Source organism: Podarcis muralis, chromosome 10 (genome assembly GCF_964188315.1).
Source record: "Podarcis muralis chromosome 10, rPodMur119.hap1.1, whole genome shotgun sequence".
In the NCBI taxonomy this organism is placed as follows: domain Eukaryota; kingdom Metazoa; phylum Chordata; class Lepidosauria; order Squamata; family Lacertidae; genus Podarcis; species Podarcis muralis.
This window is the reverse complement of record NC_135664.1, coordinates 34,862,152-34,889,649: the sequence shown is the minus strand read 5'-3', so window position 1 is coordinate 34,889,649 and position 27,498 is coordinate 34,862,152. Positions and strand designations below refer to the sequence as shown.

General features: G+C 40.9%; 1 protein-coding gene across 4 annotated transcripts; it reads left to right on the top strand.

Moving 5' to 3' along the window:
- Positions 1-1,952: 1,952 nt before the first annotated feature.
- NAP1L1 (nucleosome assembly protein 1 like 1) lies at positions 1,953-27,084 on the top strand. Of its 4 annotated transcripts, none has more exons than XM_028745864.2 (15): positions 1,953-2,091; positions 11,248-11,286; positions 12,971-13,059; positions 13,680-13,782; positions 19,047-19,188; positions 19,384-19,464; positions 20,386-20,514; positions 21,480-21,551; positions 22,501-22,640; positions 24,891-25,036; positions 25,136-25,155; positions 25,517-25,639; positions 26,182-26,214; positions 26,354-26,404; positions 26,523-27,084. In XM_028745864.2, the coding sequence occupies exons 2-15, from the start codon at positions 11,270-11,272 to the stop codon at positions 26,556-26,558; spliced, it is 1,182 nt and encodes a 393-aa protein (XP_028601697.1). In that variant the 5' UTR covers positions 1,953-2,091; positions 11,248-11,269; the 3' UTR covers positions 26,559-27,084. The 4 variants fall into 4 exon arrangements, with proteins under 4 accessions (XP_028601697.1, XP_028601696.1, XP_028601695.1 ...); XM_028745863.2 differs by having other exon boundaries at positions 12,935-13,059; positions 20,389-20,514; XM_028745862.2 differs by having other exon boundaries at positions 12,935-13,059.
- Positions 27,085-27,498: the final 414 nt, after the last annotated feature.

The following is a 27,498-nucleotide window of genomic DNA, read 5'->3' as shown; positions in this document are numbered from 1 at the left end:
CAGTGATACCTCGGGTTAAGTACTTAATTTGTTCCAGAGGTCCATTCTTAACCTGAAGCACCACTTTAGCTAATGGGGCCTCCTGCTGCCGCTGCGCTGCTGAAGCATGATTTCTGTTCTCATCATGAAGCAAAGTTCTTAACCTGAGGTACTATTTCTGGGTTAGCGGAGTCTGTAACCTGAAGCGTATGTAACCCAACGTACCACTGTACCTTGAATTTGGTCCATTAACATTTAGACAACCAATGCAGATCCTTATGCAGAAGTGCTATATACTGTTGATGGGAATCCCCCACCAGTAGCCAGACTGTTGCATTTTACACAATTTGTGGCTTCTCAACCAAACACAAGGGAAGTCCCACATAAAGTAGTAGTGTAATTTTGAGATTACCAATGCATGAAGCACAGAGACCAAGCTATCTTGATCCAGGAATGGCTGCAGTTGTCTTACCAGATGAAGTTTATAGAAGGTGCTCCTAGCCACTGAGACCACTTGGGCCTCTAGTGATAAAGATGGATGCAGAAGGACCTCCACACTTCAGACCTGTTTCCTTAGGATAACCCCATCGAGGATAGGCACTTTACCTGTCTCCTAAACACAGAAACCACTCACCCACTGTGCCTCCATCTTACCGGGACTCAAACTCTGTTTATTGGCCCCCATCCATCCCACCACTGCATCCTGGCATTGGTCCAGGGCTTGCACAGTCTCACCTGGTGCAGATGTAATAGAGTAGAGCTGAGTGTCATCAGCATACTGATGATTTCCCACCCGAAAACTCCTAATGAAGCTTCCAACAGATTTATATAGCTGTTTAGAAGCATTGGCGATAAAATGGCGCCCTATGACCTTCACTCGTCCATCTCTATAATCCTCTATTGTCCCAAGTCTCCAGCTTCCTCAAATGAGTCCATCCTTTGTCCTTTGCTGACCCTTTGGCCTAGAACTCAGACCCAGAAGGACACCTGCGTTATTTCCTTTAAATCTTTCTCAACCCTTTTTTGAGCGAAGCCTGAACAATTTATTTCACACTGACCTGAAATCAAGCTTAAGTACTGAAATAAACACATTTTATACTCCTGGCTCCATCTTCCTCTGCCGCCTGCCCCGTATCAAACTGGAAACTCTTCGGGGCAGAGATCTGTCTTCTTACACTTTGTAACGCACATTGTTTGTGGATGGTACAGATGATAACAATGATGATGGTGAACAGGTCAACATGGCAATATTGACCAAGTCAGCGCCAAAATGGGACAGAATGGAAGATGGGATCTCTCTCTCTCTCTCTCTCTCTCTCTCTCTCTCTCTCACACACACACACACACACACAAAGTGTATATACTGTGCACAGCGCGTGTGCATGTGCTTGAGTGTGGCCCCTTCCCACCTCCTCTCTGTACACACGATGGCTGCAAGCGCACAGAAGAAACGCAAGCAGGATGTGCTTGAAGTGCTGCTCAGTCTGTGGCCAGGATTAGCCAGGCTGGCCGTCACGCAGGGCCGGAGGGAACCACCCAAAGCGCGCCCCGAGCTCTCAGCTCTCCCTTTCCTTGCCAACTGCCCGTCAGCCCGGGCTCGCGGCGCTGCAATCCTCCCTCCCCTTTTCACTTCCTCCTCCCCCCCCCACCCCCAACTCCACGCACACGCTCCACACACCCAAGCGCGCTCGCGCTCTGTTGTTTGTCCCAGGGAACCCGGGACCACGTGGCCTTGCCTGTGGCGTGCCCAAGGCCTGGCTCGCGCCCGGGCCGAGGTGGTTGGCTGGGACTTTCGTTGGCGGGCTGATTGGCGGGCGAGAAGAGAGAGAAAGAGGCGAGAGGAAAGAAGAGCCCGTCGCTTGTCACTAGGCAGCAAGGCTCGCCGTTCCAAGGCGCGCGCACGCACGGGGTTGCCTGGAGACAGGGGCGCGCGGGAAGAGGAAGGGGAGGGGAAGGACAGAGAGGAGGAGGAGGAGGAGGAGGAGGGGGGATGTTACGTGGTGACGTTAATTCTATATGAGCGCGAGCGGCGGGAGCTCGGGTCTTTTTACCGCCAGCCGCGCGGCGCTTCTCCCTCGCTCCTGAGTCACTGCGAGACCCGGCCTCGCGCAGGTAGGTAAGCGGGGCGCGTGGGCTCGGAGGGTGGGGGCCGCCTGTTACAATAGGAGTTGGTGGCGGGGGAGGGAGGGGGAGCCTCTGCCCTGGCAGGAGGGGATCTCGCGCTCTGCTCTGAGGCGGAGGGAGGGAGGGAGGGGGAGAAAATAGGGAGGGAGCACAGGCGGCCCCCTTCTCTGGCGGCCCCTCCGCAGGCGGGGAACGTTCCCCCACCGTGGCCGTTCTCGATGGGGCGGCGTGGGGGGACAGTACTTGCGGGGAAAGGCCCGCCCGCCCGCCCGTCTCCGCTTCTCCCTCGGGGCGAGGCTGCGGTCAAGCGGGCCGCCCCGGCTTGGCCTAGTCTGGCCGGCTGAGCCACAGGCGAGCACGTGGGGACGAGACGGGGCTCTGGCTGGGCGGCCTCCCCTCTCGCCCGCCCGCCCGCCTCGGGCATGTTGAGGAGAAAGGAGCCGCGGCGACTGTGGCGGGTTGGGAGGGCGGAGGAGCGGGAGGGAAGCGGAGGGCCCGATGGGGAAGGGGAGGCACCGCGCCTGGGCAGGGCTTGGAGGGGGGCGCGCGCTTGTGGCGGGAAGGTTGAGAGTCCCTCCACGCTTCCTCCTTCTGTTCGGAGGAGAGGCGAGACCGGCCAGAGCACTCCGGGAGGGCTGGGTGCTGCTCGAGGAAAGGCTTCCCCCCGGCGGAGCCTGGCCGGGCTGCATTCGCCAGGTAGTAAACAACCGCTGGGCTCGCTTTCCCGCATTTTGTGTGTCGCTCTTGGAGACTGAAAGGCTGCAGGGTGAGTGCATGTGAATAAAAATGGGCGTTTTGCTCTTTTTGAGGTGTCAACTAAGTGTAACAAATAACCGGCCGTTTCTGGCTCTGGGGGTAGTTGTGCTGCCTTTAAATTATTCCAAACGTCCTTTATTAGGTGTTTTTTTTTAAAGGTGCCACAAAACCCGAGGTTTTCTTTTTATATGGTTAGTTTACAGTCGCCTGGGTGGGTTGCACTGAAGGCGAGAGGGCGCGGGGAATGACGCTGGGCGGAGGCAGGGAGGCTTACGGTCTTGAAGGTACTGCCCACTGCCGCCTTGGTTTTCAACTGGCAGATGGATCATCGCACGTGGGTTGCGTCTGATCCAAGGTGGGTCTCTTCTTGAAGCGGTGGATTACGGGTACCGAGAGACGTGCCATGTAAAATATTAAAAGAAGGGTCCGTGTTGTGGGTTAGGTTAAAAGTGCGTCTGAAAAGGCAGCAAAAGACGGATTTGTCTCTGTAATGATAGGCTGGGTAAGTGGAAAAGCTTGTTGTGGAACGAAGACCTTCAAGACATGGCTGTTTTCTGTAGTCTTTGTTTAACATCCAGCAACAGCCTGTAGATGGTCAGATAAGTGCTGAGAAGGCCTGACACTCGGCTTTTCTTAAATTGTAAATACCAAGCAAATCAGGCTTTAAAATTGGCTTGGATTTCAAACAGTAGGTTTCAAGGTTCATATTTACCTTGAAGATCTCATTGAACAATGGATGTTGAGTTTTTCACAAACAGGGATTTTAAAGATCAGAAGTGACCCTTCTAGGCTCCATGTTGTGTGTCTGGCCTAATATTAAATTTTGTGTATGGACGCTAATGTCAATTTTTGTGGCCTTAGTATAGTTGCTACAGCAGTATAGGCAGTGTAAAAACATTCTATAGATTTGTTGGTAACCTCAAGCAAGTCACCAGTCTCTATTTCAGTTACTCTTCTGAGGGTGGATTTGCAGAATTGTAAAGCACTTTGTTCCCCATGTTATTCAGATATTCATAGCAGGCAGTGATGAAACATTCAGAATAACAAAGTCTTAGTTTAATCAGTTTAACAGATTCCCATTGTGTGTGTTTTAATAGAGGTCTAAAGCTGGAATTATTTTAGCAGTTAATTAGGAGCAAGCCCTGGTGAACTTGGTGGGACTTACTTCTGAGTAGACATATATAGGATTGTGCTGTTAGTGAATGCATTGTGGCTTAATTCCACATAGGTGTGCTTAGGATTAACCATGCTTGGCTTGCATATCTCATAAGGCTCGAAATTGAAAGGGGTATACAATTGATACTATGTACCACTGTGTAGTTCAATAAGAATTGCAAAAGTGACCCTTCAGGTGTTGCTGTGCTTCAGGATTTAATAAAGTATGATTTAATAAACTAAATAATAAACATTCACACTTAAGATGGAGGAGAGTTGCTCTTCAGGACTAGGTAAAGGGGTTATGTTTAAAGTGATGGTGGTTACATTGGGTATTTCTTAGGCCCCTGCAAAGGCCCTGTATGATTTTTATCTTGTTCAGCTGTTTGCATTCCTTAACCTATGGGTGAGGGGAGCTGAACAGGAGTATTGGAGTTCTGCACAGACCTCTATTTTCTGTGTTCCCATGCATGTGTGCCATGAGGATGCATGGCACTTGTGCATTGGGGGGGGGTCCCTCTGCATGTGCTTGTGGTCTGCTTTGAGGTTTCTATCTTACCTTGTCTTGGAAGGTTGCAAATGGCACCATGCATGTACCTTTAAATAAATGACAATCCTGGTTTACCTTAGTACAGTGACTTCACCTGACTCATAGCATCAACAGAAGTGATACTTAATGAAACTTGTGTATCAGGGTCAATGCATGGAAGTTATGCATTTTGGAATTATAGTGCAGAGATGTAATAATTTTATCCAGCCCAGTAGAGAAAAGAAGAGGAGGAGTTTGGATTTGATATCCCGCTTTATCACTACCCAAAGGAGTCTCAAAGCGGCTAACATTCTCCTTTCCCTTCCTTCCCCACAACAAACACTCTGTGAGGTGAGTGGGGCTGAGAGACTTCAAAGAAGTGTGACTAGCCCAAGGTCACCCAGCAGCTGCATGTGGAGGAGCGGAGACGCGAACCCGGTTCACCAGATTATGAGTCTACTGCTCTTAACCACTACACCACACTGGCTCTAGTGCATCCCTATCTACTATAAAAGTGCTTAATATGGGTAAAAATTGTTGAAAGAGGGTGACACTAGGTAGACTAGTAGCAAACTATGCATAATGTTGACAGAGAGAACACTGAGACCAAAATACAGCCACACCTGCTATGATGCTGTTCTGCCTTTAGTTCATATGACTCTTCTATGTCCGAACTCTTTTATTTGTTCTTTAGCAGTTCTTTTTTGTTGACAAAGTAACTCCAGGTCTCTTTTTACCATTTTGAAAGCAGCTCTTTTGACACTTTGATGACTAGTGTATGTATTTCTGCTAGTCTTTTTAACATACTGGTAGCACAGTACAATGTCACAGCTTGTTCTATTCACCAGTAAGGTCTCCTGATACAAGTTTGTTTTCATAGTTCAATTAAGTATAAAATTATTTCCTTTAGAACTCAATCCTTCTCTATTGATTATATTGGCAGGAATTCTATTTTTATGTTGTAAGGATTGTGTGAGCTATGACCAAAATGTTTGGGGAAAGTCTCAGAAAACAGTAAGGAGGGGGCACTTAGATGCCTTTGTCTTTCAGTTCCCTTGAATACCAAGAAGGGAATATAATGTGTGAAAGTTTGAGGTGGAGGAATTAGTTGCATACTGCTCCTCAAGTTGTCCTTTGCCTTTGTCCACTTCTAGAGGCTATCCCCCTTTACATTGAAATGCCTGTTGGAACATTTAACCTACTGCATGTTGATTGAATGGATCTGAGAGGGTTCTAGTGTACTGTTCTTGAATATACTTGTTACTTCTAAATGATTGGCAGCAGTCCCTTGTTCAGTTTGGAAGCTCTAGGAAAGACAGTGGACGCTCGGGTTGCGAATGTGATCCATGCGGGAGGCATGTCCGCAGCGCTGTGCCTGCGCATGCACGGGTTGTGATTCAGTGCTTCTGCGCATGTGCGACTGCCGAAACCTGGAAGTAACCCGTTCCGGTACTTCCAGGTTTTGGCGCGTCTGTAACCCCCCAAAAAACACGCTACCTGAAGCGTCTGTAACCCGAGGTATGACTGTAGTTCTTAACAGAGGTAGCAAACATAGTTGTCAGATATATGGACTGCAACTTGTAACATTCCCAGCTAGGATTGAACAACAGACTTGTTTGAATCCCACACTGAATCAGACTGATTTGTGCTGAATCAGGATAGGGTCAAGGCAGCTATAGAACATGTCAGGTAGACCCAAATTGATTTGTAGTGATATGTGCTGATCTAGAGCTCAAAACAGTCTCAAAACTCCAGATAGACTGCCTCCAAAGTTGTGCAATTATTGCAACACCATATAAGGAGAACATCCAAGTGAGGTAGGACATTGTTCATTAAGGGTCAGACTCTCATCCAGCATTGTCTCTTAGGAGTTCTGACTCTTAGAAGTAGTTTGGTGGCATTTATGTTCTTTTTCCTGCACAGTACTTCACCTGTCCTTAGGCTTATTTGTTTTCCATTCTTTCTTGATCAATCCTAGTCCCATACCTACACAATAACATAAACATATTTGTCTTTGTCTTAGCTACTTAAGCAGTGTCACACACCCCTCCCATTTGGACCCTAGTTTTTTAAGGTTAGGTTTGCATTTTATTTACATCGGTGTTCTGTTTTCTGTGTCTCTTTATTTGTGCTTTTGTGTCGGTAAGTCTTGTAAGTACATTGTGTGCAGTCAGTGCACAAGGAGCACACATAGTGTAATAGCACATACATCAGCATTTTAAATTTTTTTCAAAAAAGCAAACTTCAAAGATGGCTAGCACAAAAACCCTAGAGCTACTAGTCTTAAATTTGGCAGGGTTGATCTCCTTTTGAGCAGCTATTCTATCTCCAGATTTCATGCACCTAGGTGAAAAAACAAAGTTATGGTCATTTTAATTTCCTGGTGCAAGTGAATTGAAATACAGTGGTATCTTGGGTTACGAACTATCCTGCTTACGAATGCTTCGGGTTACGAACTCCGCAAACTCAGAAGTAGGTGTTCCGGGTTGCGAACTGTGCCCCTGGATACGAACGTAATCCGCTTCCAGGGCCTATGTAGAGAATGTGCGCCTCTGGTTAAGAATGGACTTCCGGAACGAATTAAGTTCATAACCCGAGGTACTACTGTACAAGTTCTGGATTTTAGGTAGCGTAGTACATGAGCTGTGTATTCTATGGGGCATCCACTGAAATAATTTTCTGTGTGAGATACTGTTATCTTAAAGGGTGTAATGGCAGTAATAAAGTCTGGATCATTACTGATGTTTTTCTTAATAGGACCTGTTTGTTACATCATAGAAATATTAATTTTCAGGGCATTTTATCTTGAGGTCTGCATACTATTTCTGTTTCTCAATAATACATATTTTAGTTGCTCACAGTACTGATGGTTTTTATTTTCACTTTATTGATTTATTTTCTATTTACTAACTGGGAATTTTAGTCTTGTTCATGCTAGGGTACAGCAGCATACAAATCTTATCTCTGGCATGTTGTAGTAATTTTCAGTATTTTTTTCATAAGTATATCCAAGTACTATTTTATACATAAACTAGATATGAATCTAGTAGCATCAGCATGCTTGTAAATTGACTTCTGCTCATTCAGGTGGGACTTACCCTTCCTTTTGGTCCCCTGCAGACCCAATGTGCCCCCAAAACCTGCTCTGGATGTTGGGTGACCCTCAAGAGCTGATGGGAGGATAGTAGGGGACTGTAGAGGGAGACCATCTTAACATGTACATAAAATATTTGGGGGAAAATATTCGAAATATTTTAAAGTCTCTTTTAGGAAATAAATTTTATCCCCCCACCCCCATGGTTTCAGAAAATAATATTTCTATACCATTTAATGTTTAGATGTGTTCTTTAGTACATATTGGTTGACATACTATCTTAGCAAATTGCCCTGTCAAATATGTACGTATTTACTTTTTTAAAAATTCATATGAAAAGAGTAGATAGAATTAGCATTTGAAGCAGCTTTGGATCTGGCGATCCTTTGTGTTTAGCCAAATATGCTGTCTTGCATTCAGCTTCATTTTCATTTCTGAAGCTGCCTTTAGACTTCAAACCATAAGGTGTATATATAACAATACTTTTTCTCCCTCTCTGCCCAAGAACATCTCAGATAAGATTTGCTTCAAGGCTAAAGAGAAGGTACCATGCTTATGTTAATTATCCTTTTCTAGCAGGTTGAAGCTAACAAAGCAATGACAAAGTATGAATGTTATTGTTTGACTTTTGTTTGAAATACATTAACTTCTGCAGATTGCTTTCTAAAGAATAAACTTGTACCAGGAATAGTTTTATAGAAGGCCATCCAACTACAGTGTATTCACTAAGTAAGACAGCTGCTGTCACAAACTTGAAATTTACTCCCCATCCACCCAAGAGTTCAAAGAGGAAACGTACAGTCCAGTTGAAGGCTGTGAGGAGAATTTCAAGGGAGGGAGGGGGAAATCAATGTTATGTCTTCCTTTACCCCAAGTCTTTGCAGACTTGAGCATTGTGCAGATTGATTTTACCCCCAAGAAAAATCTAGCCATGGTTTTGCATTTTAAAAAGCTTATGTATATGTCATGGTCTCTTTTTTTTAATAAAAAAAATGGACATCCTGCATGCATGAAATATGCAGGAAGTGACAGGACTCATGCCTAACCTAACTTTTTGTTAGCAAGTGCTCATATTCTGACATTTCAGGATGAAACGTGCTGTTCATTTGGTTGAGAACCTGCTTCTATTGTATTACATCTATTTTCACTTATTCCATTAATATAGAAGTGCTTTTGTAACTTAATTCCTCATATCAATATTTTAGTTGTCCTCCAAGTTTAACTTAAGTGTATTTAACTGTGCTTAAGAAATGAGAGTTTGAACTTAGGGTTTGGTCTTTATAAGCAGCTGTTCTGATCATCATTGGTAAAGCCTGATGACACTACCAAGCAAGGCTTCAGAGTGAGCCCTGGCATTGTCAGCATGTCTTGCTACTTTGTGCCAGCAACTCTGGCAAGGCATAAAACTGTTCTGGAATCTCAGTTGAAGGTCTCTTGAATATCACTGCTGCTTCTGTCCTAGTGCTGGGGTGAAAATACTTGATAGAAAATTCTGATAGAGAATTCCAATGAGAGATTAAATGACTTGCTCTGCAGTGCAGAAGGAATGAATGATGGAGAAACTGTAGCTCTGGAAGATTCATGGATATTAGGGTTTTTGATGAGGGGCAGAATCATTTATTGAATACCACTGTTGAAAATGTGGTAAGGTCACATCCTTGCGGATACATAAGTTTGTCAAGAATAAATGAGAACTTTCAATAATTTCCACATTCTTTTAACCCCCAGGATGCAAGGCTTGGTTGCACATACTTCATGAATCTACTCTTTCCCATCTCTTATTCACTCTTCTTATCCTTACATATTTTTAAAAGAAAATGGAAGTTGCTGGTTGCAGTTCATCTCTGGGATGCAATCATTGATCATGTAGTGAAGACTCAGGCACTCTTGATAAATCCTATGCCATGCCACTGTTGCTTCTATATTTGCACTCCAACCAGTTACTCCTGTGCTCCAGGAGGCTCGGTTGAAGTTCTTCCCATGGCCTTTGTTACTCCAATTTAAGATGCATCTGATGGCTTGGCTTGCAGAGCATCTGCTCAGTGAAGAGCAGTGTTCGAAATTCACCAAGCTCATTTTGCAAATGGCCATCGGCCACTTGCAACCACATGAAGATGCCTGGGCTGACTGACATCTTCACCATCTGGAAGTCCATGCCTAGAGTTCATTGGATCTGGACTGTTTTAACACACTTCTGCCACATCCTGTAGAATTCTATCAATTCTAATTTATCTGCACAGTTGGAATAAATTTCAGGAACCAAAATGCTTTTTCTGTGCAGCTTGAGCAGGAGCAGTGAACAGCGTTAGTTAAATGTTGTAGCTTACTCCACCCCATTGCCCTGCTTACAGTTGTGAAGAATATCCCTACATTATGAATGGTCCATGTCACCATTCATTAAGGGGAAAAAAGGTTATGCTGAGCATTGGAGTCCTGAAGTCAGCAATGTGCTGGGAGATTGGAACTTTTCCTTTTATCAGTGTGTTGCTTGTCTGCAAGGTGCTTTGAAGTTCAACTTCAGGACCTCAAAGCACCAAACTTCAAATCACCTGACATAATTTTTGACACCACTTATTTTGGTCCACAGACCCAGAATGTTTCCACACTAATGCTGTAAGAAAGCATTTTATCAAGTTGTAGATGGAAATTGCTGACAGCTACTTCCTTAACAATACATTTTTCTTTTGCCAGCATAGTCACAGGGATCCTGCAGTTACATCCATGCGGTTCACACCTGAATTTCTTAGAATCACCATAGTTTTTCTCATGCTGATAATGCACAATGCTGCAGTTTATCCCCAAAATGTATATATCATGAGATGTGAGAAGGAACACCCTAAGATTATGAAATTAAAATAGTATTTACACATAGTATTTAAAGTTGTACTTCCAGATAACATGAAATACTGCCATATAAAAGGTTTTGTATCATGCAGAAGCCTTCAAATCTTGTATCTTCATCTGCTGAATCTTAGGCCTGTGACACTGGGTACAGGATTATTTCATATGAGTATGAAAGGATGTGACCAAATAGGTGATATGGGTGAGAGGGGTTCGTGAAAAGAAGGAAATGGACATCAGAGAAGGAATTGAAATGGGACATGCCTCACATAGCCAAAAACGGCTGGAAATTGGAGACCTTAAAATAAATGGTGGCTGGTTGAGTGATCAGCCCTGGTGAGACCACTATGTTAAGTCTTCCATGCAGAAGCCTTTTAAGTGGTCTCCCATCTGATGGCTGCAGTGGAAGAATTTGCCTTAAATTGTACTGTCTCTCGACCGACAAATAGTCCTGTAATTCAGAATGTGCACAAACCTAGCAATGCTAAAACCTTTTGTATATGATTTTGGGGTGGGAGTACAAAGTTTAGACACATTGCACTTCAGTAGTAGTAATGTCATACAATCATTAGCTTTTTCAAGCAGTCTCCGACGTTAGTTGTAATGTTAGAATACGAAATGATTGACGGTATGACAAAACTTCAGACTGAATATGTTTCCCAAAGGCGTTATAAAAGGGTCCTATCCTGTTTTATTATTTTATTGTTCTGTTTATTTTATTGTTTAAGCTGCAGTTTAATGTAAAATAATGTTTTCTGTTCTTTTCTAGGGGTTTTCTGAGGTCTGGGAAAATGGCAGACATTGACAAGTAAGCATGCTAAATTTTGGCTAATGTGTTGTTCTATCTTTAAAAGGTTATATTGTGTGAAATCTGCAATTGTGTTATTTCTTACAAGGGCATATATAGTTAGTAGCAAACAATGTTCTAGGTCTTCCAGTTGTTAATATAAATTTGTAAATTTATAGGCAATACTTTTTAATCCTAGACTTAGTTCAGATACTTAGCCAAAGCCCAGCAGTGTTTATGTTGGGAGGAGCAAATACCGCTTATTTTGACCACGCACATGATATAACGTGTTCTTCCCACTCAATTTTGTGTGTGTATCAGGCCTGCATGTAAGGGCTCTCTTGGTGCTTTTCCCATATCAAATGTTATTGCACATTTATGCAAAGTGTATACTGTATTCATAGTAAACTTTACTTGGGACTTAGGGACATATTCAGCAGGTTCGACTGAGTATTAGCAATTTAATTGTACGTATGGATCCTGGTCCCTTAAAGGGTTGGCAATAATTATAAACCACATACATGGACTCAGAAAGAGGTGTGTACTGGTCATTTCTTATGTAGCTATTTGCAAGCAGGCTTGTGGTTTACCCAATAGACGTACATATCAGGTGCAAACTAGAGAACATTGCATGCCTTCAGTCCTGTCACAGTGAGGACAGGGTGTTTTCTCTTCAGTTAGGATAATAATGTTAAATCAGAAAGACAGTGTTGTCTTACCTCCTCCTGAAAATGTCAGTTACAGTTGCTTTTGATGCTAAAGGCAAGGTAGTGCAGAGTTGGGGAAAGATGCAAGTAGAAACATTTATGCAAGGAAGGTAGAACATCAATTAATTTTCAGTATGCCTATGTAGAACATAGGTTGCAAGTTGTGAATACAAATTTTACTTCATCCCCTCCCTCAATAAACAGTCAGCTTGTAGAAGTCTGATTCTAATAATCATTTATCACTCTTGGAGGGTCTTATCAAACCTTTGTTCTGTTGCTCACCAGTTAAGCTGTGCTGTGGCGCTCAGTCCAGAAGTATTAGTGTGGCTTATTATCAGGATGTGACCATTACAGAGTATAGTTATGCTCAATCTCCTGATGCCAAAGGGTTTGACAAGTTATATCCTTCCTTCTACTTGTGATGGATCTCTGGTGTAAATAATATCTTACAATACTTTTCACTAGATTTTTCTTTTTGCAAAAGGTCACATATTTTATCTGCTTTGCACTGCACCTAACACCTTCCAATAATATACGTGCAATTGCAAACTATCCAAAGGTTCTCTGTATAGCTGGAGTAAGTGTGCATCTCTCCTCTTCCTCCAATGATAATTGCTTTTTAAATCAAACTGGAGGGAAAGTTAGGATATAGCAGATGAGAGGAAATCATTGGCTATATCTGTCATGCACAGTGCCTCTTATGGATCATGAATATACACCTTAATTAGAACAGTGTTTGTCTCTGATTATACTGGCTTTTTGCATGTTGCATGTGCTGTTGCAATGAGAGCCTTAAAAAGCTCAAGTCCCTGCCAACTTAGAGATAACATATGGGATGTGCATTAGAGAAATGGTTTGAAAGACACTAGCTTCTGGGCATTTTCTGAACTTTAATATGCTAGATTAAATCTGAATTGGTAACTTGCTAGATGTACTTTCATACTAAATTTTTTGGGTTAAAGAGAATCAAATTCCTGTTTTGACTTGGAATTTAATAGCAAAGAACAGGCTGAGCTGGACCAGCAAGATATGGAAGATGTTGAAGAGGTAGAAGAGGAAGAAACTGGAGAGGATGCTAACAGTAAAGGTAAGGGGAAAATGAGCCCAGGCAAAGGTTTTCTTCTGTAGGCATAATGGAAGAAGTGCTTTTCTTGGCTCAGTCTGATACCTGCTGGTTAAATATTCACCTTCAGCAGATCTTGCCATTCAGAGGAAAAACAAATTGATTGTTTAGTGCAATGCTTACCTTAAATGCTTTAGGCAAAATTGTCCTTGTATTAAATGCTAGTGTGATTTTTGTTTCCCATCTCATAATCTAGCTTTTCCTGTGCATGCTTACTTGGAGGCAAGTATTGCTGCCCAAGTAGTGTGTATAGGATTGCTGTCTTTATAAACATAGATATTTAGCATTTAATTTTGCGACTCTTGAGGTGTGTGTTAGACCTTATGTATCCTAATTATATGTGCTACCTCTTTTGGTTACTTAACATGGGAGGTAGACATTTAAAAATAGTCATCCTTCTGCTATTACATTAGATCTGTTGAGGCAGATTTCTTTTGACGCTTGACTTCTAGACAATAAGTCATGCAAATACTTGACATTTTATGTTATATCATTTGGTAAAATCTGAATTGCAAGCACTGGGCTAAAATTTCATAATGGGGGAGTATAATAGTGTTTTTTAAAACTTCTTTTGTTTTGTTAAGCACGCCAGCTGACTGTACAAATGATGCAGAATCCTCAAATTCTTGCAGCCCTTCAGGAAAGACTTGACGGTCTGGTTGGAACACCTACAGGATATATAGAGAGGTAGAGTGTTCTGCAGTTACATATATTAATTCCTCTTTGTTCTTACCTCTTTAATAGATAAAATGGTTTGCATTATGTTAAATGGTCATTGTTTTGCAATATTAAGTACAGAAGTATGACCTACAGGTTAGAAATAGTGTTGTTGGAAGGCAGTCTAAAATCAGGACATAACAATCTGCTTGAGAGAGTAATAGTGACTGCTACTTCAGAAAACGTAAGTAATTAAGGCTGCAGTTACACACACACACACACACACACACACACACACACACACACTGCTTGAGAATAAGTCTAACTGAACTCAGTTGGGCATGGAAACAATTGCACTTTTAGTACTGAAGATCAGAATGTGGTTGCTGAACCACATATCTGTTTTGTGGGTGTTGTATGTTTGAGCAGTCTATACAGGTATTTCATTTTTGAGACATATACAGAGTTTGTTTCCTTTGAAATTTGCAGAGCATATGTGTGCTCTCCATATTGCATATTCTGCCCCTCTTGAGTAACTTCTGATTTATCTCAGGTTACACTGACTCCTGAAAAAAATCATTGTAATAAAATGATAAAATTTCCTTGGTATGCATTTCGTAAGAGTGGGGATGGAAGATTGAAACTGATTGACCATACTGCTGAAAATTCACAACTCATGTACTATTTCAGGCTTCAGGTATAAAAGTGAATGTTGTGCCAGTGTAATAGGCCCCAAGTCCACTGCTTTCCACACAATGGAGAGCCACAGGTTTTTGGTAGGTAGGTAGTACAAGTAGTAACAATCCTCACAGCTGTATGGGCAGTGATTTCCATCACTAGCATTTTGTGGGCTACTTCAGAAAAGTATTATTGACACTATCTTCAGATCAGCTGCAAGATTGGACTGATGGATGCTGGGTAGAATATACTGCTTTTAGGTTGGAAGAAGGAAACAAGTTTCAAATGATCTGTCCTTTAGATAAATCCAAAATGTGAGAATTACTTTTAAAAAAGGAAAAAGCAGGTATGCATTTGAATAGAGCTTCAATAAAGAAAGTTTCTCACTTTTTGGGAAGACATCTGTACAAGTGGTGTCCCCAAGAAGCACCTACAAATTTTTTCTCTCCCCTCCCCTCCCCTCCCCTTTCTTTTCCTTTTCCTTTTTACATGCAAATGTCTATAATGATTCCCTGATAACTGTTTTTCTGAATAAAAAATGTAATGGGAAGCTGCAATTTTGACCACAGAATGAGGCATGTCTGGTTTACCTCCAGGCTTTTTCTGTTCCAAAAAGCCTCTTAGGTGTCCCATCCTGAGGTGCCACATAAGCATTTTACTTCTATGCAAGCGTAGAAGTGGAATTCTGTAGGAAGGAAGCAACTGGGCAATCAGTTTGGAGCAGAAATGGCAAGCAAGGAAAAGGTCAAGCACCCTAGAGCTGCTGCTCTGACTTAAAAGGCCCCACACCCTCTAATCGCTGGCCACAATTGATCTCGCATCTGCTATGAACTTGCTTTCTTTTCTCTTGTAGCATATTTAGTAACCTGCAAGGTCCTTGATCCAAGATCAGCAAGTCCTTACTGAGTTTCATGCTGTGCTTTCACTGAGATACTATACCTTTTTGAGAGTTTTCAAAAAGCCAGCTCTTCATCACTTCAAGTACAGTAGCTCATCCCTAAAGCTTATATAGCATGTCAACTAAAGCATTTGAAGCAAAATAAATTAACAGGAGTACTGTGTTTGAGCTTTGTCTAATACTTGCACGTTTGCTTGATCTTAAAATGTTTTGTAGATGTCCATTGCTTTTCATACTTGATATCGCCTCTGAATATGAATTAGATGGCCAGGTTTGGACTACTTATCTATAGAATATGCAATGTATTCCTTGCCTAAATTGATTCAAGAGAAGCTACTCTCTGTTACACAAACTGACAGATGGAGAATTGGGAGCCCTTATTTATTACTGTAACTTTTACTCCTTTGTCAATTTTTAACTTGATCTAGTACACTGAAATATAGTCTACCATATCAAGCTAAAGAAATATTGCTCAGCTATGTCATTTCCTGTTTGTAAGTAGTCAGCCCCTGTCTCCTGGCCAGCTGATATAACTGGCTTGTGCCCCATAATCCCTGACCATTTACTATACTGGCTAGGACTGGTGATAGCTGTAGTCCAAGCATCTGAGGGCACAGTGTTATCTACCCTTAGGCTGGCCCAACGGTTACTCAGTTATTGAGGGACCCACCTGTCAATCACCTGTTGTCATTAAGCCATCAGGTGACAGCATAAAATGAGCTCACTATCAGCGTTGATTAGCCTATTGGCACTGACAGTGAACCCCATTTGGCCCATGTACAGGCAGTGTTTGGATTCAAACCATGTCTGGAGACAGAACATTTCCCCCCACTGCAAACCCGTCTGTAAAGAGTCTGCAGAGGACAAATGCCACTTACCTTTGATTTGTAACAGCTTACTCATGCAAACGGGCTCTTGGTGGGTGTGCAAAAATGCAAAGGAACAAGAAGTTCTCTATGTCATTATTTGTTGGTCTCTGTTTTTTCAACCCAACATAAAGAAATTTTGCTGAAGCCAAACAAAAACAGGTATCTCATTAAAAAATTGTGGGGAAACACAGCTTCTGCTTTTAATACTCTTTACAAATATTTAAATGTTTTTCTCTTGACCATAAACTAAAGGTAACAAATATTGTGACCTCCAGGTGTTGTTTGGCTGCAAATCATGTCTGATGAAAGTTAAAGTCCAGCAAAATCTGGATTCTCCCCCTCCCTAAACCCATCCTATGATCAGCTGTGAGTTGCTGCTTTGGAATCCCTGTTGTAAAAAAGGCTCTTAAGTAGTTTAATTACTCCACAGTGCCTCAGAAGCAAAAATGATTGGTATTGGATTTCTGGAAAAAGAGTTTCGCATACACATTTAGATAAAAAATGCCCATCAATAGAGTCCTATTTTTGTATGATTTAATATGGAGCGGTTATTAAGAACCTGATTTCTTGTTATGTAAAGAGGAATTGTCGTATTTCCTCCTTTTTGTGTGTGTTTACTTAATTCCCCCTGCTTTTGTGATTGACCAGTATAGGCCACATTAGCCCAAACAGAGTAGGCAGCAAGGTTACCCAATTTTGAAAAAAGACACAGTAGAGTGTCCCATTGATTGCAGCAGGATATATCGCCATGTGGTATTTTTTTGGAGTGTTGTTGTACTTAAGAAGCATTCACTTGGGGTTCTCCCCCCCCCCCCCAAGGTTTCTGGAAGAATATTGCTTACCCCTTTTTTAAATAGCCTTCACAGTAAACCTGGGTCTCGCTTCTGCAGCTTGTAAAATTGCTTTTTATGTGTTGCAATCTTTTTTTCTTTTCTGGTTTTGGTCGTGTTTCAGAACATTTTCACATTACCAAAAATAGGATATGAATAACTGAAAGCAAGGACAATATTCAAACGCTAGCTTATATATGGTGATCAAATTTAGAAATAATTACTAGAATTTCAATTTCATAGACTTCTGAGCCAAATAATTGCCTATCTAAAATTCTCCACCCATTGACCACCTTGTCTCAGTAAGAACTGGAGCCCTCTCCTGAATGTCCAGTGTTGGGCATCCAGGAAGGTGGGTAGTGGCCTGAATCTGAAAGAAGGCACGTCCACTCACATTCATTACTGAAATGAAGTCATCTGAATGTGTTTCTGTAAGAAGCTGTAGTTTTGGCCTCAATATTGAAATATGCAGCTTTCATACTATTTTTCAACTTGGTGTGAACAGATACAACAATATAAAATTAACCTCGAATTTTACTGACTTGCAGCTTTATTAGGTTTTGCTTACAAATTCTACCTGAAAGGTGTCTCCATGCTATTTATTACAAAGCGGACCTAATACTGACATAGCTTGTAATGTAAAGCAGTTGTGTGCTGGTGTATCAATCTTGGGGATCATGTAACACATTGTTTTTATCTAACTCTGACTACAGAAAACACTATATAAATAAATACTAGATAGAGCTTTGAATTTGGAGCTTTTGCTTACTAACTGTCCTTAAGTCCACCCAAGACTAACTTAAAATATGAAAAGGGGGGGGGGATGGAGAAAAAAGTAGGTGTATAATGTTAATATTTTGAGTGAAATATCAGTGCAGGAACTTCTATCAGTATCGTTGTGTGTGTGTGTGTGTGTGTGTGTGTGTGCGCGCGCATGTAATGTATAGATGTTCTTTTTAAACAAGTCTCATATATTCAAGAAATGCCAAGTTTTGCCCTAAGCATTGGTGCTGCTGGGTTTAAGCAATTTGCTATTGGACATGCTTGGTGAGACAGCAGTATTGGGGAAGTTAAGAAACTTACCATGCTATACTTCTCCCGTGTCTTCTGCTTGTATATGACAAGGTGCCAGAGGCATGCTTAAATCTTGACTGGTGATCTTTGGAAAGTTGACATGTGCAAAGCACACCTGAAGTTGCTTAAACAGTGTAAGGCTAGGGGGCATGATGAGTCGGGTAAAGATGGCCCAGGCTGGACTCTCTTAAATTGTTATCCTTGTCACGAATTAAAATTACCAGCTCAGAATACTGTAATAGATCTTTGTTGTCTGTGCCTAGTTGTTGCCAGAATTCACTTTTACTTCAGTATGTGCTGAATTATTAAAGAAAACAATGCGTTCTTAGAAGCCAGAGAATTCCAAAATTCTCTCAATGTTCAGCACTCAGTTGAATCCTTTATCCTAAAATCAGCTGACCTGAGCAGCATTTTTAATGTGTTTACTCAACTTTTCAGTTGTTAGTGTCATGTCACTTTAACTTTTGAACTGCATGGAGTGCACCTAATATACTACTTGCAAAGAAGTCACAGATAGTTGTTTAATCTGTCTTTTCAGGTGCTAAATTAAGTTATTTAAAAAGTTAGTTTCTAAAACATATATAAACCTTGAATTCTGAAATTTCAGTTGATAATTGATATTAAGAATTCTGTTCAAATTGAACAATATTTTCCACAAAGAAATATGGTCTGAAACACTTAAGGAATTTCCTGGAAGGGGTGATTATGGGGTTTATCTTGTTCTATATGTAAGTGATTCAGAATTGATATTGTATATGTTAATTTCCATAAAACCTTCAAAAATAAAAATCACTCTTGTGTTAATATCACAATTTTGCTCTGCTGTTGCTCTTGAAAATAAAAGTTAACAGCATAATCCAACCTGTTTAAAGGAAACTTTATTAGGAGAATGAATCCACATGATTGTCATTGATGTAACAATGCAGTATTATTTTCCTCCCTCAGCTTGCCTAAAGTAGTTAAGAGACGCGTAAATGCACTCAAGAATCTTCAAGTTAAATGTGCACAGATAGAAGCAAAGTTCTATGAAGAAGTTCATGAATTGGAAAGAAAATATGCTGCTCTTTATCAGCCCTTGTTTGACAAGGTAATCTTTATACTTTTACCTCTAGGGATGAGAGTTTAATTGTGCAGAGTAAAATGGGACCAAATTCCCACTGGTTCAGTAATTCTGTAACCTTTTATTTGCAAAATAATAATAATACTTGTTTGTTGCTTTTGTTGGGTATTGGGTCCAACTAAATTCTGGTAACCTGAATAAACAAACAATTTACTCTTCCAGAGGAGTGAAATCATCAATGCAGTTTATGAACCTACTGAAGAAGAATGTGAATGGAAAACAGATGTTGAAGAAGAAATTTCAGTGAGTACTTAAATATGATTGTGGGTAGGATTAATTGTGTATTCGTGCTTTACAAGTTTGAAGTACTGTAGACTTATTCTAGTAGTAAATGCAGACAAATCATTCAGTTTATAACTCTGTAAATTGTTTGCCCCCTTGATGGCTAGTAAACATTTTGATCCAGTTGATGTTGTTTTGTATTGGATTGATATAGCAGCCCACCAATAAACATTTCCTGTGTGTCTTATAACAATTAAACACAGTGACCCCGTTCTCATGTGGCTCTAAGATAAGACATGGCTTAGTGCAAACATGTGGATTTCCAAAGAGCAGATTGCAGCTGCTGCGCTCTTCCCTGGTCCTCCTGCTGCCAAGAGGTCTGAAACACTTAGTGTGCTGTGTGAACCAGGATTCATGGTTTGCCTCCTCCAGAGAAACCATGTGCTTGTAACCAAATTTTGTTTGGGGGTTTATAACTCATGGTTTGTCTGGGATGAGACAAACAAAGGGCCTCGGTTCAGACAGCACATCGTACCATGGTTTACCTCACACCAGTACAGTAGCAAAAGGAGCAGTGGAGAGCACATTCAAACTAAGACATGATTAGGCTTACTATTATATGCATACTGAACCAATATATATAAAAGTAATTTAAACAAGACAGCCAAAAATCTTCCTGTACAGATGCAGCATAAAAACAGCATAAAACTTTTTTACAACTCATTAAATGTTCTGATATCCTATGTGTGCCTTGAGAGGTTCTGTGTAGCTTTAAATAGTAAGATGCCTGTCTTACATAAATATTGGAGTATACAGCCACTAATCTGATAGTATTTGACTGACACTTTTCCTGTTTGTTGTGGTTACTAGTATAACACTAGATTTCTTGGTTAGTGTGCAGCACTCAAATTTTAGAAAGAGTAACTTCTTAATTTTAACAAGGAGGAAATGAAAGAGAAAGCCAAGCTTGAAGAAGAGAAAAAAGATGAAGAAAAAGATGACCCTAAAGGAATTCCTGAATTTTGGCTGACTGTGTTCAAGAATGTTGACTTACTCAGTGATATGGTTCAGGTAAAAGAATGACTTTTAATTTCTTGCAGATTTGCTCGTAAGCTAAGGGTTGCATCCACTGTTGACTTGCTTAGAGTAGACCCACTGAAAATTATGGGCGTGACTTTCCCAGGTTCACTGATTTAAGTGGGTCCACTTAGAGTAGAATTTAGTTCCAGACTTTAAGGAGCCTGTTTTTTTTCTGGAATTCAGCTTTAGTTTCTAGTAATCCAGTTATCCATTTTTTCTGAGAAACATTCAGAAAGAATAGATCATTTGTCTTTATGAACTCAAAATTCTACACCATAAGAACATGACGGAGTTGTCTTAGATCAATCTACAGTGGAATCTCGTCCAATATTTTGTTCCTAGGTGTTTCAGCGGTGCCTTTTGCGAAACCCACAAGTTAGGGGGTGAAGGGTGCAGCCATTTAAAGTTGGTCCCCAGTATCTCATATTTGGTGGCATACTGCCTCAGAACATGGATGACCCAGTTAAATTCATGGACATCAGGTGCTAATCTTAAAAGCTTTTTAAACTAGTGGTCCTGGTTACATGCTGTGGCAGTGAATTCCTCTTAAGTTTCTGAACTTTCTACCACCTACGTTGAATGTTATTCAGCTGTCATTGCTCTCACATGAGTCTACATTAGAAGCTGTCATAAGGGCTAAAAGTAACATGTCATACAACAAAAACTCTGATTCTTGAAAAGCTGGATACCTCACTCAATATCACATTCCACATTTGCATCAAATTGCAAAGTACATACAGACCTGGGCATGTGGTATGCTTTTCCATTTCTCAGAAGCTTGTGTTTTATGAGAGTACTTGTTCGATGGTTGCCACTACCTGGAGAACTAGCTTTGATTGAAATACGGATTTATGAATCAAATGCTCACCCCAGATTATTTGTATTTGCTTCCTTTTGCTATGTTACACTGCTTTTTCTTCTTGTAGCTACATGTTAAATGTCATTTTTTTTTGTAGGAACATGATGAACCAATTCTGAAACACTTGAAAGATATTAAAGTGAAGTTTTCAGAGGCTGGGCAGCCTATGGTAAGTTCTTGATGAGAGTGCATTGAATATTGAGATACATAAACTATGCTTCTGTTCAGTACCGTTCAGTAATCAACTGCAACACTTGAAAATTTTGCAATCTGTTCTACGCTTGTAGGAGTCATAAACTTTATGGTCCACATGACTTGTTAGCTGAAAATTAGGGTTGAGTTACATACGTAGGATTTTGATACTTAATCATGCAAATACTTATCTCTGATTTGCAGCTGAATGTGTGGACTGGCTCTTATTTGAAAAGGATATATTATGAATAGGGATATGTGAAGATTCCACAAGAACTTTATAAAGATCTGTGTTTCCAGTTGGGCATTGCTAAATGAGAGCTTTACTGAAAATGGGATCCCACCAGTGTAAGTTCCCTAAAAAAATGGGGAACACAAATGAATGCCATACAGAAAATGAAATGTACATTTACGTGTGTGTTTTTCAAAATTGAAGTATGACAAAACAGTGTGTAGACCTGCTTTCCCCAACTTGATACCTTCCTGATGTTTTAGACTCCAACTTCTAACCCTAACCCAGCCAACTCCCTGCTGGTTGAGACTGATGGAAGTTACAGTCATAGAATCATAGAGTTGGAAGGAACCCTGAAAATTCTCTAGTACAGCCCGCTGTAGTTCAGGAATATGCAGCCGTCCCTTACGGGGACTGAACCTGCATGCAACCTTGGCATTATCAGCACCACACTCTGACCAACTGAGCCATTCAGCTGATGTGTCCAAAACATCTGGAGGACATTGAAGGTGTAGAAGGCTGCTCTATCCAATGTATCCATTTGAGCAAGAAATAGAACTTAAGCAGCACTGTTTGCTCCTTCATTGTACTAAAGTAATTCCATTGTTTTGACATATTGGATAGCTGACCTGCGGTGCTTAATGATGCATTACTCACTTGTTTCTAACACAGTCTTTCTATGTTTTTTAAAAAGACCTTCACATTAGAGTTCCACTTTGAACCCAATGAATATTTCACAAATGACGTGGTGACAAAAACATACAGAATGAGGTCAGAACCTGATGATTCTGATCCTTTCTCCTTCGATGGACCAGAAATTATGGGTTGCACAGGGTAAGTGTGATGTTCTCTTAAAATAAGTGGTTGACAGTCTTCCATAACATGAGACTGGCCCAGTTTGCATGTAATTCTAAGCCAAACTCTTTGCAGGCTCCTCAAAAGGAGATAGCAGCCCAGTCATTTAGCGACTATGCTGAGCCAAGCTGTGGTTTTGCTTAGCATCCTGTTCAAATTCACATTCATAGTTTAGCTCTCTCCAGGCAAACCAAGAGCTATAACCAAAGTTTACCTGCTTGGTTTACCGGCACGTCTGCAAATGAGGACAAAATCTGTAATATATTGTAAGAATATATACAAGTAAACTATGACAATCCAGTAAATTTAAAAAGTGAGGCAAAGAAAAACATAGAGTAACATAAATTCCACTAATAGCAGCTGCTATTAAGTTCTCAAGTAAAAGAAGAGTTTTTTTAGCTGTCAACCTAAAGGTGCCTGACAAATAAACAGAGTTTTAATAGGCAATGTTCTATCACATGAAAAGAACTTTCACTTGTTGTTACCCACCTTGCCCCTGAAGGTGGGGGCACCCAAACCAGGGCCTCTGTTGAAGTCAGTATGGGTGTTTATGAATGTGCCTGCTTACTTCACAATGTAAATTTGCTTTAGTACAATAGATCATGTTTTAATGGACACAAAATGTTTTAACTTGTGAGTGATATACCCCTTACTCTAAAGAGAGAGAGATAAGATAAAAAAGGTAAAGGTACCCCTGCCCGTACGGGCCAGTCTTGACAGACTCTAGGGTTGTGCGCCCATCTCACTCAAGAGGCCGGGGGCCAGCGCTGTCCGGAGACACTTCCGGGTCACGTGGCCAGCGTGACATTGCTGCTCTGGCGAGCCAGAGCCGCACACGGAAACGCCGTTTACCTTCCCGCTAGCAAGCGGTCCCTATTTATCTACTTGCACTCAGGAGTGCTTTCAAACTGCTAGGTTGGCAGGCGCTGGGACCGAACAACGGGAGCGCACCCCACCGCGGGGGTTCGAACCGCTGACCTTTCGATCGGCAAGCCCTAGGCGCTGAGGCTTTTACCCACAGCGCCACCCGCGTCCCTAGAGATAAGATAGATATAAATTATATGTGCATGCTCTACACCCAGCAATCGCAGTGCAGAAAATTACAAACATTTAAACCTGGTACAAACCATTTAAATTCACAGATATTTCCTGACTCTTACTCATGACCAAAGTCCAGCCCATATTTAAGGCATTGCAATATTCACTATTACATTTTAATTAGCAATTTTATCACTCCTAACCTCCGGGAACATTAATGCCTTGCCTATATGCTGAATTTCTTGTGTAATATGCATGCTGGAAAGGTTGCTGGGGTTTAGCTTGAGATTGCTCACTTTTTGATTTAGGGCCTTGTGCATTGCTTTGAAGTCAGGTTCTTCTGATCCTGGTATTTGAACCAGAGTTATGAACCTAGTTTCTCGTAGTTGAATGGTTCTTGTTATCCTGCCTGTGCACGATCATCACGAGTGCCTAGATACTAATCCACCCAGCTTTGTCTTGCCAGCCTAAAGACAAAAGTAACTTGTATTGCAACATGTTCAAAGGAAGTTACTTAAAAACATCTGGATGTTCAAAGATGGTTACTTTAAAACATCCAGACCTTCTCTGCATAGGCAGAGGAATTCCCCCCCCCTCACCCCCAGCATGTTCAGCATTACTTGAAGTAATTAGTGGCAGAGTTTCAAAGTGATGGTAACACCTTTGATACTACAGTGCGGCCTACAATACACTTGAGAGGCTTTATGGAGAAGATTCAAATATGGGGTTTAAGGGCAAGGGATCAGGACAGCCTATTGGAGGACTGAATGTCCTGGAACAAGAGAGACCCTGCAGCCTTTCAGCTTAGATGTATTGCAGCTGGGATATGTGTTGAAATACTGTACGATGAGATAACTCATTTTCAAATCACGTATTTTGCGGTTTTATGACCCCTCCCCCCGTGAACCGCCTTGAGACCTGCAGGTATAGGGCGGTATATAAATTCAATAAATATTAATACTGTTAAGAGGGAAAGAAAAATGTAATTGATTCATTTAATTCAGGTGTTACTTTCTTCCTCATACTAGACAGCTCTGGGAAAAATAGCATGAGAACAGGCCTGACACTGGCTTGTTATTCATAGGATTGAATTGGACTCCAACCCCACAAGTACTTAACTGCTAGTGTTCTAAACCAGCTGAAATACGTATATAAGGATATCCTTGATTTATTAATTTAATTTTCTCATAGGTGCCAAATAGATTGGAAAAAGGGAAAAAATGTTACTTTGAAAACTATCAAAAAGAAACAGAAGCACAAGGGGCGTGGAACAGTTAGAACAGTGACGAAAACAGTTTCCAACGATTCTTTCTTCAATTTTTTCAGTCCTCCTGAAGGTAAATGGTTTCTGATGTTTTTTTTATTACAGTAAAATCTGAATATTGTGGTTTTTAAATATAAGTATAATCCTATATCTTACTACTTTTCCTTTGCAGTTCCTGAAAGTGGAGACTTGGTAAGTCCCTCTAGTTTAATTTCCTAATAAATATAACTTGGAGAATATCTAAGATAAAAGCAGTAGCAAGAGATAAATTTTAGGCTTCTTTAAGATAATTTGAAGTGATTTAAGCAGTATTTCAAGTTTTCAGACCCAAATTAAATGTGTTATTTTTGGTGACTGAAATTGAGAATTCAGCACTCAGTCGGGGCACAAATAAAGATTTAATTATTTTTTTGGAGATAATGAATTAATTTTGCAATCTGTTATAAATAATTGGGGAGAATATGGCTTTAGACAATTTTTGTGTCATAGAATGGTATCATTTCCCCCCCTAAATGCAAAGTCATAAAGCTTTGAATTCCTATTACCTGTGCAGGATGATGATGCTGAAGCAATTCTGGCAGCTGATTTTGAAATCGGTCACTTTCTACGGGAGCGCATAGTTCCACGATCAGTATTGTATTTCACAGGAGAAGCCATTGAGGATGATGATGATGATGTAAGTGGTGCTTGTTTTCAGCTGTGCCAAAATTACTTTGGAACAGTAGCTGTACCCCAGGGCTTAAACGGAGCTATAACTTACCACACAGACTTCATTAATTATAATAGAATTAGACATAGATGAAAGTGCATGTTACGTTACGGTGCTAGATTGTACGGTTACATATAGGGCTGAATTTCAGGCTGGGTGCTTTGTGTTCTTCATGCAGGAGCTTGTTTTTAGAACACGTAAAGTACGAATTGGGATACAATCAGAATGAGTTTCCCCCCTAAGCAGGCGCAATAATTAGATGTCAAAGCAATTTGGGTTTAGAGTGCAGATTTTGTTTTCATGCTAAGGTTTAAGTGTATGTAGAATTGTGGCATTAATTGGGTTTTTGCTAAAAGTTCCCATGCTTTGCAAAGTGCTCCTGTGCAATGTAAATTAACATTGTATGTCTGGAAATAACTGCAACTCAAAAACTCTAATTTGCAGAGTAATGTCCTTAAAGTATTACTGTCCTCTTATCTTAATTTTTGTCTCCCTCCTTCTCCCCCCAGTATGACGAAGAGGGTGAGGAGGCCGATGATGAGGTGAGTTTCATGGTGGCTTAACTGGTTTCAGTAGTTAAAACGTAGCACAAAGGTGCTTACGAATCCTGGAATGTCAGACTCTCAGTTTTGCTCTTTATGACATCAAGTGCGCATTCAATGTATGTCCTGTATATTTCAGGAAGGGGAAGAAGAAGCGGATGAGGAAAATGATCCAGATTATGACCCCAAGGTCAGTAATTGATGCATATGATCTTTGTAAATCATTTCCCTCCAATAAAGTTATCAGAGTCCTGTAGCACAGCTGTGGTCTTCACCCTGATATGTTGGTGTGTTTTTTCTTCCAACAGAAGGATCAAAACCCAGCAGAATGCAAGCAGCAGTGAAACAGTGTGTATGTGGCCTTGAGGATTATCTGCACTGTAATAGCCTAAACACAACTATTAGTTACTTACAGCCTTATGTTTTGTATCTTGGTAGAATTAAGTAAACAATTTGTTAAAACAAACTGACAGAACCAGTTTAAAATGTAGGTTCCTTGTACCTAGCATTTTAATAGTACTTTTCTGCCAAAATGTAGAATGCAGTAAATCCCTAAAGCATGAATAGTTAATTCATTGCTATATATAGTTTGGTTCTTGTGAAGTCTGTTGTCATGTAGCTATTAGACTGCAGCTGTGAAGATACCAGAACTGTTGACGGAGACCAATCTTTGCCTCCTTTCCTGAAGAACCAACCAAATCTGTCCATTTCCATCAAGACCACATTGGACGTTCATAACTGTCTGCTTGTTTATGCTCTAGGTTTTTGTATTTTGTGATGGTGACCTACAGAAAAAAAAAAAAAAAACTAGAGACATCATATTAAGGTTGTTTACCACTGGGGTGTGAATAAACCTAGTATTTTCAGAAATTAGTTGTGTGCCTGTGTACATTAAAAAAAAAAATCTTACAAGTATATCACTAGGATGTTTTTGCTGAACAGGACCAGCGCCCCCCCCCCCCCGAGGGTTATGTGCACAAGCAGCATTGAAATGCCTTCAGGGTTGTACTCCTGCACAGGTTTGTTTCAGTAGGCTTGCATAAACTATCTCAAAGGACTTTTGCACTACAACTGTAGCACTTTCCTGCCTAGAAACTTTGAAGCTCCAGTAATAATATAACTTTTTAACTGCCTTATCCCCTTAAAAGTAGGACAGTAGAACCTCTGACCATCCATATGTTTTTGGACTCCTATCCCAACCAGCATGATCAGTGGTCAAGAATGATGGGAATCGCAGTTGAACATCTGGAAGGCTATAGCTTCCCCATTCCCGGTTTGTTCAAA